Source organism: Diabrotica undecimpunctata, chromosome 6 (genome assembly GCF_040954645.1).
Source record: "Diabrotica undecimpunctata isolate CICGRU chromosome 6, icDiaUnde3, whole genome shotgun sequence".
Taxonomy (NCBI): domain Eukaryota; kingdom Metazoa; phylum Arthropoda; class Insecta; order Coleoptera; family Chrysomelidae; genus Diabrotica; species Diabrotica undecimpunctata.
This window is the reverse complement of record NC_092808.1, coordinates 32,938,333-32,955,234: the sequence shown is the minus strand read 5'-3', so window position 1 is coordinate 32,955,234 and position 16,902 is coordinate 32,938,333. Positions and strand designations below refer to the sequence as shown.

The following is a 16,902-nucleotide window of genomic DNA, read 5'->3' as shown; positions in this document are numbered from 1 at the left end:
TTTTAAAAAGTTAAGATTGATTATTTTATTTGCTTATTATAAAACAAATATGTACGGACGGATTTGTAGTATAATATTGTAAGGCAATGCCAAGACTGTTGGTAAAATTAGTTGTTTGTTAATATTTTAAACTTTAAAGTGAAAACTACAAAAGAAACAACAATACACAAAACTAACTGTAGTAAGTACAAAAAAGAACTCAGAAACTTGAGTTCAGAACACAACTATAAGTTAGGCATAGAGGCTAGTTATTTTAATGAAAACTTAATGTTCTGAAATTCTAAAAGATATTTAAAAAACAGATTTAGGAAAAAAGTTCCCACAATGCAATGCTGTCTTCAAGTTTTCTGCCCTCGTTGTTTTGACTTGGTGTCAAGTGCAGAATGGTGTCCCTTCGCCAGCCAGGTTTTGACGTGTCGCTCGGGATTGTATCTAGCCACAGGAGGTCCTAGGAGCCTGATCCGCAATAAATCGCAAACAGTGCTAATGTAGAGTGAAGATCTAAGAGGAGACATAATTAGATTCATTGCAGAAAACCCACGTTCACATTCAGCACTAGACACTGCAATACTATTTATGATGGAAATCAGTTTCTTAAACGACGGCGGTTGCTCTAGAATAGTAGGTTTCTCTCCACTTAACATAGGCTTCAGTCCCTGCTTGAAGTGTCTGAAGTCTCTAATTATATCCTGAGAGCTGCTAATCTTAAATCTACCGCAGATTCGCTGGATCTCACATTCTCCGTAGGTGATGGATAAGTCTTTTGGCCAATACATGGGGTGGATCACTTTGATGTCATTCATGATTTTGGTGTAGTTTTCAGCCGCATTTGAAGATGATAGCAACCTTGAAGTCAAGTTGTTAGCGAGGCTCCGATAGAACTGTTTTTCTGGAATACTGGGTATCTTGGATCTTACACAAAGTTTAACATCTTGAAACATCAAATCGTCAATAGCAATTTTAGCTTCCACTGAACGTCTACCCATGTTTTCAGCTCGGTTTTCAAACACTTTGATTAACAGTGTTACATCACTGTGGGCTTGGATAAGGTTGAGGCTTGATTTTTGAAGCTGTAAGGACAAATCCGATAACTCTTCTAGAGCATCGAACATCAATGCCAGGTTGCGTACAAAAGTTGTAGAAGATAATGTACTACAAAGCCCTTTGTAAGTTGAACGTTGCTTCGAGTCCCTTTGTTTGTCTTCAGATGCTTCAATGAAATGATTGTACAAAGCTTTAAAATCTGTCCAAACTGCTTTCACCGCCATTAAGCTGGAGGCTACCCAACGAGTATCTAAAACACGGCCGATTTTCAACATTTGCTCCTCTAGTCCTTTAGCAACTTCTGCCAACTCTCTGCTGTTTTTCGGTGAACAACTAAACATGTTTCTAATTTTATCCATGAATATCTTAAAATGATTGATTCCAGCTACTTCTTCTATGGAATCGTGCACGGCAAGCTCTAAACGATGGTTCAAACAATGCCAAATGAACAAGTTGGGGAACGTTTCAGTAAGCTGTATAGCATGTCTCATGACTTCAAGTAAATATGTATATAGACCGGTCCATCTTTATTTATACGTCCATGGTCAACACACTTGTGATCACTGGGGCGGTGGCGCGGTGAAGGAATGGAGGGGGAAAGGAAGGGGGTGGGGTGGGTATTGCTTTGTTGTTAAGAGGCGCAGGCGCGAACTAGGATGACTCGCCCGTCACCTTCCTCCTGCCTGATTCCGTGCAAGACTCATCACAGCACAGCTCACAAGTCACAACTGCTTGTACGGGCGCTTACTATCTGCTTACGTACGAGTCACTCGCAAACAAAGCATAGCATAATATTGATCCTACCTACAATTTTTTTTAACTAAAACTTGTAGTTTTAAAAGCGTTCCCTTGCGTTCCGGCACTCTTGGGAGGTAAGGGAACGCCGTTCCCTTGCGTTCCCACTGAAATTAACCACTGCCCTTATCTATATATATTATCTTCACACAGTGATTCCTATATTAACTATTTTCTCTTTTGTCAAACAGACGTCTTCCAATTCGAAGGAACGAAGTCACTTCTGTTTGCCGTTCATTCGTCTCTGCTGTTCGACGCTTTCATTTGTCTCTACAATCATTCATCTCTACCTTCATTCGTCTCTTCAGTTATCTCTACTACTTACTACTACCTGTGCTGTTCCTGTCCGGCTGCTTCTGTTTTCGTCTGCCTAAATCAATTTGAGAGATTACGGATTGAAGACCGTAATTCATTACCGTACCTGCAGTCCCAAGTACCTGTTGCGAGGACAACGTGTCAAGTGCCTTTATTGAGAGCGTTCTACAAACGAACGTCACTACCTGTGTCCACCTCTTGCCTACTGTATTGTGAGTACCGACAATTTTTACCTAAATCGTATAGAAGTGATTTACGACTTATTCAGTTCAGTGACTTTGTCTATTTATAGATGTTTACTTTAACTCCAACCGAACGAATTATCAGTATAAACTTACGATATAATATATAAGTATAAATTACGAACCATTTGTTTTATATTAATGTAGGTTATATTTATGATAAATTTCATGCATAGATTGGAGGTGATCACGTTCAAAATTTAGTAAATGTTTACGTATTCTCAAGGTATAATAATAACTTATTTGACGAATATTGACAATTATAATATTCCTTGTTTTTCTATTCTTGAGACTACTACATTACTCAGAATCAAAAAAGATATTTTTTGTTGTATTCGATAATAAATTGTGCAATCACTATCTCGTGCCATTTAACTGTGCAGTAAAAATTGTTATAGTCCATTTTTTTTTACTACTATACCTCAATATAACTTTGTTGATGAACTATTTGCCTTTTATTTTTTTTGTTATGATGTCAATTTATATTTTTGTGCATGGTGTATCTCTTTCAGGCATTTTTATTGATTTATATTATTTGTTTGATCATATAACTAGTGTATATGTGTCGAAATATTAAGTGTGTACCGCACAATCATAATACCTTTTCTCTCGCGGTTTACTTTATTCTCGCGTAATTATCTTAACTGTACCTTACCTTTCTTATCTTATTCTATATGTCTTAAGGTTTCCCTGTTCCTCTAAAAATAGGGCGGTGCACAAATATTTCCCTTCTCTTATCTTCTAACTTCCCGTCCCTGTATCTTCAGTGCTTCTCTAACTGATTCTTTATATTTGAGCTGTAATAAGAGCCCCGACCAAGATACCTCTACCAGACAGAAGCCCGAGCCTAGTACCGTTCTTTGTGTAACCTCTAATCTGTCATTAAAGAGGGTACAACACTTAGTATTTCAAGGCATAAGATATGCGTTGTTGTTATTGCAAAATGGCAAAAACCCTTAAAAATGGTAATTTTTCAATATTACTCTCTTTATTTAATCTAGGTCTTTGATTGTACTAATTAAAAATAATTTTGTTTACCTACTTCCACTATTCCACAGAATTCGGTGGTCAATTACCACGTGCATTTTCTTTTTCAGAAAATTGCTGCCACAACTTATTTAAGTATTTTATTTTATTTTGTTGGGTTTTGTTTTCCCCCTCAGTAACACCCTGTTTTCTTCGGCAAATGTTATTAAACTTTCATACTGCAATTTGGTGTTTTTTTTTAATCGTTGAGCCATTTTGTATACACAACAGACAACACGAAAAGCAAAAATAAAATAATTCAAATGCACAAGAAGAACGCCACATAGGCCGGGAAGTTTCAAATAAAATCTTGGTACCAGATGTGCGCTGAACAAGATGCGTACTTCGCTGCCTGTTATTGACGTCTGTCTTCCTCTAACTTATTTAATTTCTGTATAGTGTTATTCTTGTCGCGCAAGACAATACTTTCTTTTACTTAAACGCTCTGAGAATAACATGCTTCATAACGTGCACGTTAAAAACTTGATACATCACATCTAATTGTTGGCAACACGTTATACAGGCTGTTATGTGGGACGTTTTTCCACAGTATACATAACATGTAGTCTACATTCTTTTCACATTTGGTCCCAATGAAGATAGCCTCAAATTGGCTGTCAATTAAGTTTCACAGAACGAAATATTGTATTGGCAGTGTTGCCATGTCCTTATGTAAATATTTTATTTAGGTTTTGTGTATCTTGTGTATATATTTCAATCTGATTTAAATAATAATAAATATAACACCATAGAAAGCTCTTAAAGTCATAACATATCTCCACTTTACCTTTTTCGAAAACATCAATGATACGCTCATATAAAAATAATTATATACTAATGACAGTAAACCATGAGATATCAGATATCAATTTTTATTTGTCAGTTCATTAATGTCGGTGTCCCGTTTTACGTTTTGGTAAGTCTTACAATATACATATCTTACAATAACTGTTTGTTCTTATACATGTACATTTTAGAATCTTGACAATAGCAAAGGTTTCCTGCCGAAAAGTTGATTGCTATGGAAAATAAAATCTAGTTCCACATGTAATATATATTTTATTGAACCTAAACCCAAGAAATACTAAATTTATATTAAATATAGTACGGTTCAAGAAACTCAAAACTAATATATATATATATATATATATATATACACATATATATATATATATATATATATATATATATATATATATATATTTATATATATATATATATATATATATATATATATATATACATATATATATATATATATATATATATATATATATATATATATATATATATATATATATATATATATATATATATAACAACTTTTATCTCAGTATGTTACAGCATCTTCAATGGACAGGCCTATAGGAATTTGGGATGGAAGAGAACAGGCTTCCAAAAAACTGTTGAATGCAAGACTGCAGAGGACGAGACCTATTGGAAGACCGAGAAAAAGATGGGAGAATGATATAAATGGCGACGCCAGAAATGTCCTTGACAGTCGATCGTACAGGGAATGGCTATACAGACCGTAACGGATGGAGAGTTTTGATGGGGAAGGCCAGGAGTCGAATTGGGCTGTAGAGCCATAGGATGGATGGAATTATTGTGAATATTTGGCTATTAAAAACTTGGATAAGTGTGTGCGGATTGCGCACCATGTCTATACTTTGTTTAAGCACAGTGTATCTCGCTATAATAAAAACCCTACATCTGCAATGAGATTGGTAATACCTTGGAGTTTTTGTACAATCAATTTTAGGCTATATAGTGTTTTTGATATGTCTCTCTCTCTCTCTCTCTCTCTCTCTCTCTCTCTCTCTCTCTCTCTCTCTCTCTCTCTCTCTCTCTCTCTTCAATAGCGCTTTAGCCCAAATCGAGCCTTGGTCTCCTTCAAACTATGCCTCCAACCTTGCCGGTCTCGAGCCGATCTTCTCCAGATTCTCACAAATTTTGTGTAGCAAATTTTGCGCGTCTGCTGTCACTTTTTCCGTGGCCTTCTTTTTGGTCTTGCACCCTGCATTTTACTATCTAGGGCTCTTGTTCCCAATCTTCCGGTCTCCATTCTCACTACATGACCAGCCCATCGAAGTCTCTGAAGTTTAACGAATTCTGAGATCGGCGCTTCTTTGAACAGTTGGTAGAGTTCATGGTTGTACCTGGATCTTCATACTTCGTTTTCGTTAATAGGTCCAAATATCTTCCTTAGGACTTTTCGTTAGAAGACTTCCAGCTTTCGTTTTGTGTCTTCTGTCATCACCCATGTCTCACGTCCATAAAATACTATTGGTCTGATAATAGTTTTGTAGACACTGATTTTCGATCTCCAGTGTGTGTTTTTGGACGAGTGAAAAGTAAGCTGTGTTTCCCTTTTCTATTCTTTGAATTTCTGGTTCTTCTGTTCCATAATGACACATGATTTCGAACTGATAATATAAATAGAAACGCAAAGAAGACAAAGGCCGTGATAATTAGCAAGAAAAAGATAACAGAAGGTAAACTCTACGTCAACAAAATCACAGTAGAAAGAGTGAAGCACTACAACAAATCATAAATGAAGAATAGATTAACAACCAGGAGATGATCGTGCATCGGAACAGCCAGATCAACCTTCAAAGCCAAAATCTCTCTCAGTTTAAAGATAAGAATGCTGCGATTCTACGTCTTTTCTATTCTGTTTTATGGTGTTGAATCATGGACCTTGAACGAAGATTACATGCAAGAGAGGGGACTATATCGGAGAATACTCAAGATCCTGTGGACTGACCCAATTACAAATAAAGAGGTATTCAGAACAATGAAGAAGAACCGAGAGCACTATCAAATCTAGAAAGATGCAGTACTTTGTGCATATTATGCGAAATCAACCCAGATATGCCCCTCTACAAGCCATCCTGCATTTAAAAACATTTAGAAGGTGAGGTCCAGGAAGACGAAGAACCTCAGAATCTGGTTCAACACAATATACTCTGACATCTGTGCAGCTTTTCCGTGCTGCTACAGGCAAGATAAATATTGCCATACTGCCCTGCTCGTTGCAACTAGTGGTTTGACGATTGCCAAATCTATCCGCTAATCTATCAAAGGGCGATTGAGTTTACCGAAAGTAGAAGCTAAATATAGCCGCAAATGTCAACCAAGAATTAAAATATTTCGGTAGGCAGTGTTGGGATGTTTCTAGAATGCATCTGTTGTATGCTTCAAATATAAAGAGACAAAGCTTTTAAAAAGTATATATCGATTATACTATTTTACGAATTCTGCAATTTTTAATTTATATGAAACAATAACGAGTAAATAATTGTCTCGCTCGAGGGTAATAATTGCAAAGATCTGTTGCAATCTGGCAACTGCTGATTTGACGATTGCCAAATCTATTCCCTAATCTATCAAAAGGTAATTACCAAAAAAAAAAATCGGTTGCCTGTAAAGTCGGTTTTACGGGCGAAGATTTTACGTGATAACGTCTTTTTCTCGGTAGAATATTTATTGATATGAATATTATTAAATTGCACAATAGGAACAAGGAATTGAATGAAAATAAGAATTGCATTACCGATTTATTAGGTATTTTATATATTATTTATATTTTATATATTATATTTTTATATATTATTTTATATATTATTTATTTTATATTATATTATTGATCTTATTATTTTCTACAAAATTTATTTGAAAATTTTTTCGATATATCAATTAGTTGCGGAGATATCGATCATTGAAGTTATTGTTTGCTACCAGTATTTTATATATTTATTTTTTTCAGTTATAAAAAATTACTATTTCCAATTGTGTCTACCAAGTATGGTCACATGTATTTGCCTACATATTTAATAATAATAAGTACAGATAATGTTATGTGACGTTCACTTCTGATTATATATATTTTAATATTTTTAATTTTAAAGAATCAATTTGAAAATCAATACACTTATTCAGATCGAAGGTTCAAATTTTTGCTAAATAAATTTGAAATTAATTAAAATTTGTAAATGTAAATGGTAAAGTTGAAAATTAAAACATTTACTAAAATTGGAATTTGAAATTCTTGCTAAACACAGTTAAATTCTAACTCCGCGCGTGGTGATTGGTCGGTTTAGTTCGTTTGTTTGGTCGCCCTGTTTTGACAGGTTAGAAGTTATAATTTGTTATTTTAAATGTTTGACTAGCAATACGCGCTGTTTCTTCTCAATCGACTGAATTACGATTGATTGCAGAGTGATTTAAACTAATAATTTACTTAACACTATCAACATTTGTCAATAGTATGACATAACCTATAAACTCAGTTTCTCAACTTTTGTGTCAATCTAACAATTAATCAATCAATCATAGTTTACGATAATGAAATATTAGTGTACAATTATTTACCTTTATTGTTGTAGTTGTTGTAAATGACGAATCTAAGCACTCCACATTTTCACTACAGACACAGCTGACGATACTTTCAACGATTTTCAACTTTAGCGATTCAACGCGCCTAATTCTCTAGTGCCGCGCGCAGCGGACCGATCATGTTTGAGTGGGAGAGAGACGCAAGGCATTCGCCGGTCCGGCGGGCCTCTCTCTCGTTCGGCGACTCACTGTAACAGACGTGAGCGGGCGTTACACTTTTTCTTAAATGACTCCGAGCCACAACCTAATTTAAGACGTTGTCACGTCAAAAATTTTTATAATTAACTGCAATTAATCTCCAAAGAAACAAATATTTACTCGTTATTGTTTCATATAAATCAAAAATTGCAGAGTTCATAACATAATATAAACGAAATGTACTTTTCTAAAACTTTATCTTTTTGTATTTGAAGCATACAGCATCTACATTATAAAAATATGCCAACACTGCTAAACCGAAATTTTTTGTTCCATGTTTGACATTTGCAGCTATCATCAGCTTGTACTTTCGTTAAACTTAATTGAAGATTATTAGCTCTAAAACACCACGGAAAGGACACAGAAGAAAAATGTTTATGATTTTTGGCGCCTATTCATAATCATAATTCATAACCTAACTTTATAACAATGTCAGTTTCAATTTACAAGTACTTACATATCTCTGAAAGTATACAAGTACCCTATTATCTATGACAAGTACAAAAATAAAAGCTAAAGCTGAATATATTTGAAAATTTTTTCCTACTTAATCATGGCTACAGTTACAATTAGGGGCGTTCCAATTTCTTTTCCATTTGAACCATACGAAATACAAAAGGAATACATGGATAAAGTATTAGAATGTTTACAAAACGAAACAAATGGAGTGCTTGAATCGCCAACAGGGACTGGAAAAACTTTATCGTTATTATGTTCAACTTTAGCATGGTTACAGCTGAAAAAAGCTCAGGTGCAAGCACAAAGACAAATCTCCATACAAGAAAACGAAAACGATTTTTTAGCAACTATCAACAGTAAACTAAACGAAATTGCGGGGAAACAAATTAGTTCAAGAGCTCTTTCTGGAATTCCTACAGTAATTTATGCTTCTCGCACACATTCCCAGCTCAGTCAAGCTATGCAAGAAATGAAGAAAACAGCTTATAGTCATATGAAAGCTATTGTTCTAGGTTCTAGGGATCAGTTGTGTATTCATCCAGAAGTTGAAAAGGAAGAAAATAGAAATTTTAAAGTAAATTTATAATTCTTTGTTTTATGCATGATCAAAAGTAAAATAATGTCTGTACATCTTTTTAACCTAACATATTAAATTCTCTCAACATATCACTATAAATTTATCATATTATGATTAATATAAGAGAAAATGTTGCTTAATGTCTGGTTTATTTTATATTTCTTTGATGACTTTTGTAATATATACTCAAGTTATGCAATAAACAATGTAAAAGGCAACAAACAGTTGAATTAGAAATTAGTGTCTATGCAGGGGTTGAACGTGGACCTGGCTTGATAAGCCAGTACCTAGCCATTGAGCTATGTCAGCCACAAGGGGTCTATGTTATATTTTTGTAAATAAGTAATTAAGTTAATTTCATCTTAAATTATAAGATTATAAATAGATATATTCAAAATGCAGAGTTATTGAATGTAATAAGTTTTAATGTTAATGCTAGAAGAACTCATAATACTGAGATTTTCAACATTCTGTTTTATACTACACACTATGGTCAAAATAAACCCATTATAAGAATTCTAAGAATTGCCAATGAGCACAGTAATAAATCAGTTAAAGTTCTGTACTTATGCTTCGTATAAGTTTATGTTATTCTTTTGTAAAAAATGGTATATCCGTAAGTAAATAAACAAATAAATTTTTGTTTCCAGATTATGATGTGCCGTTTAAAAAGAAAAACAAGATCTTGCAAATTTTTTAATAAAGTGGAAGCAAGTGCTCAAAATAAGAATGTATTGGATATCAATGTAATGGATATTGAAGATCTTATTAAACTTGGCAAATGTAATGGTTTTTGTCCATTTTATATGTCAAAGGAATTAAAAGATCAAGCAGATATAATATTTATGCCATATAACTACTTAATAGATCCTTCAATAAGAGCACGATTAGGTAAGCTTTTTATGTTCAAGCTAAGTCTATATTATTCTCTCTCCTTATTTATAAACCTGTTATTTTAATGACCAAATTGCATCTATCCTCTCAAAATTATACTCTTACTTTAAACTTACAACTCTTGAAATTCAAAAAAGTACACCCCCAAAATTAGAGCATAAATTGCTGGTATGCTAAGGTGAAAAAAATGAAGATATCAAAAAATAGTAAAAGTTTGAAGTAAAAGTACAATAGAAAAAATTATCAAAAATGCCTTTTTTTAATTTTGTTTTGTCAGTTCAAAATTCAACCTAGCAGAATTATTTGCTTCTCATAACAGGTAGTTGAGGTATAAACAATTATTGCAGAACACAATGGTACTTAAAAATGACTTCTTATGTTTTGCTGCCAACATGACATAACAGGGGTTAATTGAGGGGTGAAAAACTACTAGGGTGCTAATAAATTAGTAAAAACCTATCAGAACACTGTGGTATTTCAAAAATAATTTTTTGAAGCTAATCTTCTATACTGGCGCTGTATTACTTTTTCTCTAGAGTAAAATGCTGAGGCAAGTATTACTGAAGTAACTCCATGAAACGAAATAGCAGTTTGTGGTTCGCAGTTGTTTATGCGACGAGGACAGTCCTTTATTTGCTCCGTGCGTGACTGACGCGACACCTACCGTCTTCATCTGACAGTTTTGGACCTACCAATTTTCAGGTTAAACATATGACATATGTTTATTGTACCACCTTTTTTTAATTCTGCTGGCTCGAATATTAAGCTTTCGGGAATGTTACCAAATAAGATTGGTTTAGGGGTGGAAAATTATCAGGGTGATCAAAGTGTAGTGAATTTGTAAAAAAGATGTTTTTTACCTTAAATTTTAACCTAGTAGAATTATTGACTTCCCACAAGGGCTAGTTGAGGGGTGAAAATTTACTAGGGTGTTAATAAATTCGTAAAAACCTATCAGAACATGCAGTATTTCAAAAATATTTTTTTAAATTCTTCTATGTTAACACAATTATTGGGTTGGTAATAAATTAGTGAAAAAATATAGCATAGGTTAAATTAGAGGCCGCTCATGTGTCCACGCTAGCTTAAGGGTTCTGTGGAAAAGTCATTGGATAAATTGTGGATGAGCAGTAAAAATCAGCAGAAAGAAGTGCATGGATATATTTTATGTGGTATGGGTACAACAACAAGATGAGAAGAATTTTCCAAATTGTCTCAATTACTTAGTTATACTCAACATATTTGCAACAACTTTTCCACAAAAGTTGTGAAAAAAATAGTTGTTTGATCTTGTAGGGCAATTGTTGCAACATAACCTGCTTTAAACATAAAAGGACAACTGGTGTTTACATTGTGTTTGGGATTAATATGTTGGTTTCTTCAAGTATTAACAGTTCCTCAAAGTATTATTTTCTTTTCATCGGTCCAGTATGATCTCGTTTTTAGTTAGTATGTATTTTGTAATCTTTAGATTTTATATTTCTATATTTATATTTCTTGTTGTTTTTATTTTCTACAGGATTTTGGTATCTTAATTTCCTCTTAATTTAGTGTAATAACACAAACGCTGGAGATATTTGAGGTACACAAAATGAACTAGGTCGCGTAGCTCAGAATCAGAGATGTGGGTGTGGCTCTTTGGATATTTCCTTTGTTACACAAACTAAAGTAAAATTGAGGAGAAAACAAAGAAAAGAATAAAAGATAATAGCTAATAAATCTAAACCAAAACTATTAAATGAACAGAATAAAGAAACAAATTAATGACAATCTTGCTGAAAGGAGGCCACTGATTTTTTTCTTTATAGCTTCTAAAACAAAATTTTATATGTATTTTTTTCCTTTTGGTGGACTGAGATGAGGACACACTGTATGTACTACTTTACAACCACTTTACACAAAAGTGTAGTATCGAGTCACGATGTGGATTGATAAAGTCGGCTTTTTGACGAAAGAATTACCTCAGATTCTTGTCGTGTGATAGCCACTATCCAATCAGATATACAGTATACCTTTGATACTCCGACGTTTTGCAATGCGATAGGCTCGGTAGTCCGACGCACCTCCCGTCAAGGTCGCCGCCGTGTCCGCTTGTACTGAAACCTGTCGCGACATGAATCTCATTCTTACCGGATGCTTCATTTCGTGTGTTTTTCGTGAGCAGTTTGGTTCGATAGGATTTTTAAATACATTAATACATAGTGCCAAACTTTTATTTAAGTCGTTTAGAAAGTTCAGCTTAATGGCGAGCACAAGTTCAAAACGAAAGCACAAAACGTTGACTCTAAAAGATAAATGAGACATTATTAAGAGATGCGAGTGTGGTGAAACTCCGACTGCGATATCTAGATTCTGCGATATTGGACGAGCTACAGTGTACGACATTATGAAAAACAAAGACCAAATCGAAAAATTTATTAAATCTATAGAGAATCTATAGTAAAGACAGAAAATCCCTTAAAATGAGTGAATTTCCTGATGTTGAAGAAGCTCTACACATCTGGTTTAATCAACAACGAAGCAGACAAGTTCATATTTCAGTGACATTTAAAAAAATAAAGCTGAGTATTTTTATCAGGAATTAACAAAGAAAACTGATTGATTTTCGTGCTAGTCAAGGTTGGTTCGAAAACCTCAAGAAACGGTACGGAATACGATTTTTGCAGATGAGTGAAGAGAAGTTGAGTGCAGATAAGTCTGAGTTATCTAAATTTATTCAGAATTTGAGCAAAAAGTTCACCGATTTAGACGTAATTCCTGAATAACTGATAACGCTGATGAAACCGGTCTAAACTGGCGGCAACTTCCAATAAATATATTTGTCACTTCAGAAGAAAAAAGTTTTTGAGAAGCTACCAATTACGTACATGTGGCAAAGCCGTGTCCGGGTGACAAACGAAGTTTTTCTGGATTGGTACAAGAGTAGCTTTGTCCCACAAGTTAAAGATGAGTTAAGAAAAAAGAAACTGCCAGTGAAAGCCCTCCTCTTGTTAGAAAATGCTCCAGGACGTCCTGATAAGGACGAATTAAAAATCGAACTGCCGATGGATATATCGAGGCAATGTACTTATCGAAAAATACTACTGCATTGATTCATGCATTAAAACTCTAAAGACAAACTACTAAAAACAACTCCTTGTGGAGATAAATCCGTTAACTAATTTTCGAAACCAATTCAGATTTCTGCTTTAATCTGTGCCTTCTAAGAATTGCAAGGCAAAACAGACGTTGATAAAGATGTTATTAGAGACATGGGGAATCTAAAATTGCATTCCACAACATATCTCAGCAACTAAGCAAAAATCCTTAGCGAATTGGTTTCTCGTACTCATAAAGAGTAAATCGGAATAAAAAGAGAAGACAGTTAAGATTTGATTTCACGTATAGTGCGTTTGTGAATCCGCTTATACGTATTTCACCCCAAAATTTAGATTTACTCTTGCTTCTAGTTGCTTCTAATATGACAGGAAAGAATATTTTCACGTTCAGAGCGTTTGTGAATAGCCGCTCCGAAGATCCCTTTTAGGGTGAAATACGTATAAGCGAATACACAAACGCACTATATGTGAAATCAAATCTTAACTGTCTTTTCCTTTTTATTTCGATATACTCTGTACGAGTACTAGAAACCAATTCGCTAAGGATTTTTGCTTAGTTGTGGAAGGCAATTTTAGATTTCCCATGTTACTAATAACATCTTTATCAACGTCTGTTTTGCCTTGCAATTCTTAGAAGGCACATATTAAAGCAGAAATTTGAATGGTTTTGAAAATTAGTTTACGGATTTATTTATCAGATGTCGCTATTGCGTCTAGATCGAAGCCATATTATAGTTGCTTCTAACATGACAGGAAATATTATTTTCACGTTCAGAGCGTTTGTGAATAGCCGCTCCGAAGATCCCTTTTAGGGTGAAATACGTATAAGCGCATACACAGACGCACTATACGTGAAATCAAACCTTAACTATATTTTCTCCTTGTGGAGAGTTTGGATATTATAAGTCAACCTAATGCTGACATCACTTCAATTTTGAAAAACTTTAACATCAAAGATGCGATTATCAATGCTGCGTTTCCCTGGCAGCAAGTCAAGCTATGACTACACTGATTAAATCGTGAAAGAATATTTGGCCTGACAACCCACTCCTTTCAATAGAAGTTAACAAAGAATCCAATGACCAACCTGTGCAAGTTGTACTAGATGCTGCCCTTCAAATTTACAACGATATGACTAATTCATCAGAATCAATCGAAGCTTTACAAGAGTGGATTTTAGATGATAATCTCAATGCTGATTTAACAGATGAAGAAATAATTAAAGAAATGACAAGTAAAATTAATTCAAGTATTTTGAAATATCCACTAGGAAACTAAGTTCCTGTAGCTGGTTGTATACCATGTATCACAAAATTTTTTATTTCAAATCCTTTATAAAAGATATATAATAAAATACCCAAACGGGCTATATCACAAATAGATTACAGAACGTTTTCGGAATGTAAATTCCATCATCAGTGTAACGAGTATACATTCTATGATCCACTAAAATATATGGGTGAAAACCCGTTAAATGTTATTAATTTATAGATATGTTACATTATATATATATATATATATATATATATATATATATATATATATATATATATATATATATATATTATTGCAAATTATGATGTTTAAGTTACCGTTGGGATTGGTAACATGGCAGCGTATGGCTCTACATAGGTTACATGGTCCTGAGACAAAGTGTTTTCGAGGACCTGTTGATAACAACTCTTTGTGATATAGCCCGTTTGGGTATTTTATTATATATTATAATATTTAATTTTAAAGGATTTGAAATAAAAATGATTTTGAAATACTTGAACTAAGTAACTTTTTTCTTTGTACTTTTTAGTTATTGTAGACCAGGTCACATTTGTTTTGGAGATAATTTTCCATTTTTATTTCTTAATTTTTGCTTTTATATTTCTATCTTCATTTCATCAACTTCATTGTTTCTTGAACTGGTTTCTGATGCTTACTCCACACAGGTTTCCTTTTCTGTTTTCAGCAACAATTTTTTGTTCCACGTCCAATGTAGACTTTATCTTCTTTAGTTTTTCCATTTCTAAAGTGAATTTTTCAGCAATTTGAGATTATGTTAATTTGTACTTTATTTTTACCATCTTTATTTCTTGTACTTGCAGCAGATACGATCTTATTTTGATTATATTATAATTTTTCTTTACACAGGAATTAATTTATCAAATACAGTGGTGATACTTGATGAAGCTCATAATGTCGAAAGACTTTGTGAAGAGTCAGCTTCTCTTCAAATAAAGTCGTCAGATGTTGCGTTGGCGATTGACGAAGTGACAGCTATTATGAAAATGTTATCGTCAGAAGAAACATTGGAATTTGACGATACACCTAAAGATTTTGACGCTAATGATCTATGTAACCTTAAAGAAGTGTTCTTAAATCTAGAACAAGCTATAGATAAAATTGATTTATCGAGTGGACCAAATTCTGAGGTGACGCTTGATGGTACATTTATATTTGAGTTATTAGCAGAAGCTGGAGTAAGTATATTTTAAATCGTTTTGGTATTTAGTTTGGCATGTTTTATAACATTATAGTGATTCCACAAGCATAATAGGTATTAAAAATATTTTCCAACATAAAATTATACTAAGATAAATTGATTTCATCGCTGTTTTCTATTGTTGATATTAAATTTGTTGATTGTGTTTTTGTGCTGTTGTTCCATACATATGAAACACTTCCAATATAAGTCATGAAGTTTACTCTCTTGATAATTGATAGAATCTTAGGTTCACAAACAAATAAAAAAATAATAGAAAAAAATGGATATATATATATATATATATATATATATATATATATATATATATATATATATATAGAAGAACAAATTCATGAGTACAAAGAGTAAAATCCGAATATATAGGGTGTCTCAACAAACATTAGTACCCCCTAAAACTCAAAATAAATCATTTGAATAAAATACAGACACCGGTTGATATTTATATTGAGGGGACCAATTTGTATGCAAAAATAATTCTTGCAACTTTAACCCTATACTGAGGGTTACAACGCTCCATAGATTTTTAAATGGTATGAGTCGTCAAATGAAAAAGTTAATTTATTCAAAAATAGGGAAAGCCCTAATATACACAAGAATAATCAATTGATTAATACATAATAAGATAAAAATAACAATAATTACACTTTAAATATAGTACTTACAGTTATTAAAAATATAAAACATACCAAACAATATTCATTAAAATACGAATAAAAAACAACTATCTAACTATTGATGCTTTTAATGTGGTCAATTAATTTGCTTTTAAACATTTGTACAGATGAACAACTTTTAACTGGTTGAGAAAGCTGACTAAAAAGATCAAAATCCTTTTTGTTTTCACAATGTGTAAATTGCAATTACTTCGAGTATGTTAATTGTGAATATCACAGTTCCGCGTAATAAACTCACAAAAGTAAGCAAGAGCCAAATTATTTTAAATTTTCCACTTTTTCCATTCCACTATTTTGTAATTTTTGCAACTGGGCCGATTGATTTAAATTGAACAGAAAAATAACTGATGAGCAAAAATCCAAGTGAGGTTGAATAATTCCATTAAAAACTGTAATTTTAGTTGAAGTTGACAAATTTTTAGATATTCTTGAAAAAAGTAAATTTTTTTAGAAATCTTTTTAATATATATTTAAAATGGTCGTTAAAAGACAATAAATTATCCAATTGAAAACTAAGATAAGTACTTAATTGTTGTTAGTACTACATTGTTAATTTGAAGATTAATAGTATTTATATCAATATTTGAGTATTTATATTTAGTTGTTATTACCATAGCCTTCGTCTTTAAAACATTTAACTTAAGTTTGTTAATCTTTAAATATTTATTAACAGACTGTAAAGCCG

At 32.9% G+C, this 16,902-nt stretch overlaps 2 protein-coding genes across 3 annotated transcripts in view; one reads left to right on the top strand and one right to left on the bottom strand.

The window, feature by feature from the left end:
* Positions 1 to 338: 338 nt before the first annotated feature.
* LOC140444277 (E3 SUMO-protein ligase KIAA1586-like) lies at positions 339 to 1,535 on the bottom strand. The gene has a single exon (XM_072536026.1). It carries the CDS (start codon positions 1,533 to 1,535, stop codon positions 339 to 341), a length of 1,197 nt encoding a protein of 398 aa, XP_072392127.1.
* Positions 1,536 to 8,354: 6,819 nt separating this feature from the next.
* Positions 8,355 to 16,902, top strand: part of Rtel1 (Regulator of telomere elongation helicase 1) — a 55,536-nt gene continuing 46,988 nt past the window's right edge. Inside the window, exons 1-3 of one of the 2 annotated variants that reach the window (XM_072534584.1) lie at positions 8,355 to 9,051; positions 9,705 to 9,945; positions 15,189 to 15,517. In XM_072534584.1, the coding sequence (XP_072390685.1) occupies positions 8,572 to 9,051; positions 9,705 to 9,945; positions 15,189 to 15,517 (1,050 nt within the window). In that variant the 5' untranslated portion in view covers positions 8,355 to 8,571. The remainder of the gene's footprint in view (positions 9,052 to 9,704; positions 9,946 to 15,188; positions 15,518 to 16,902) is intronic. The other variant, XM_072534583.1, reaches the window with a different exon arrangement.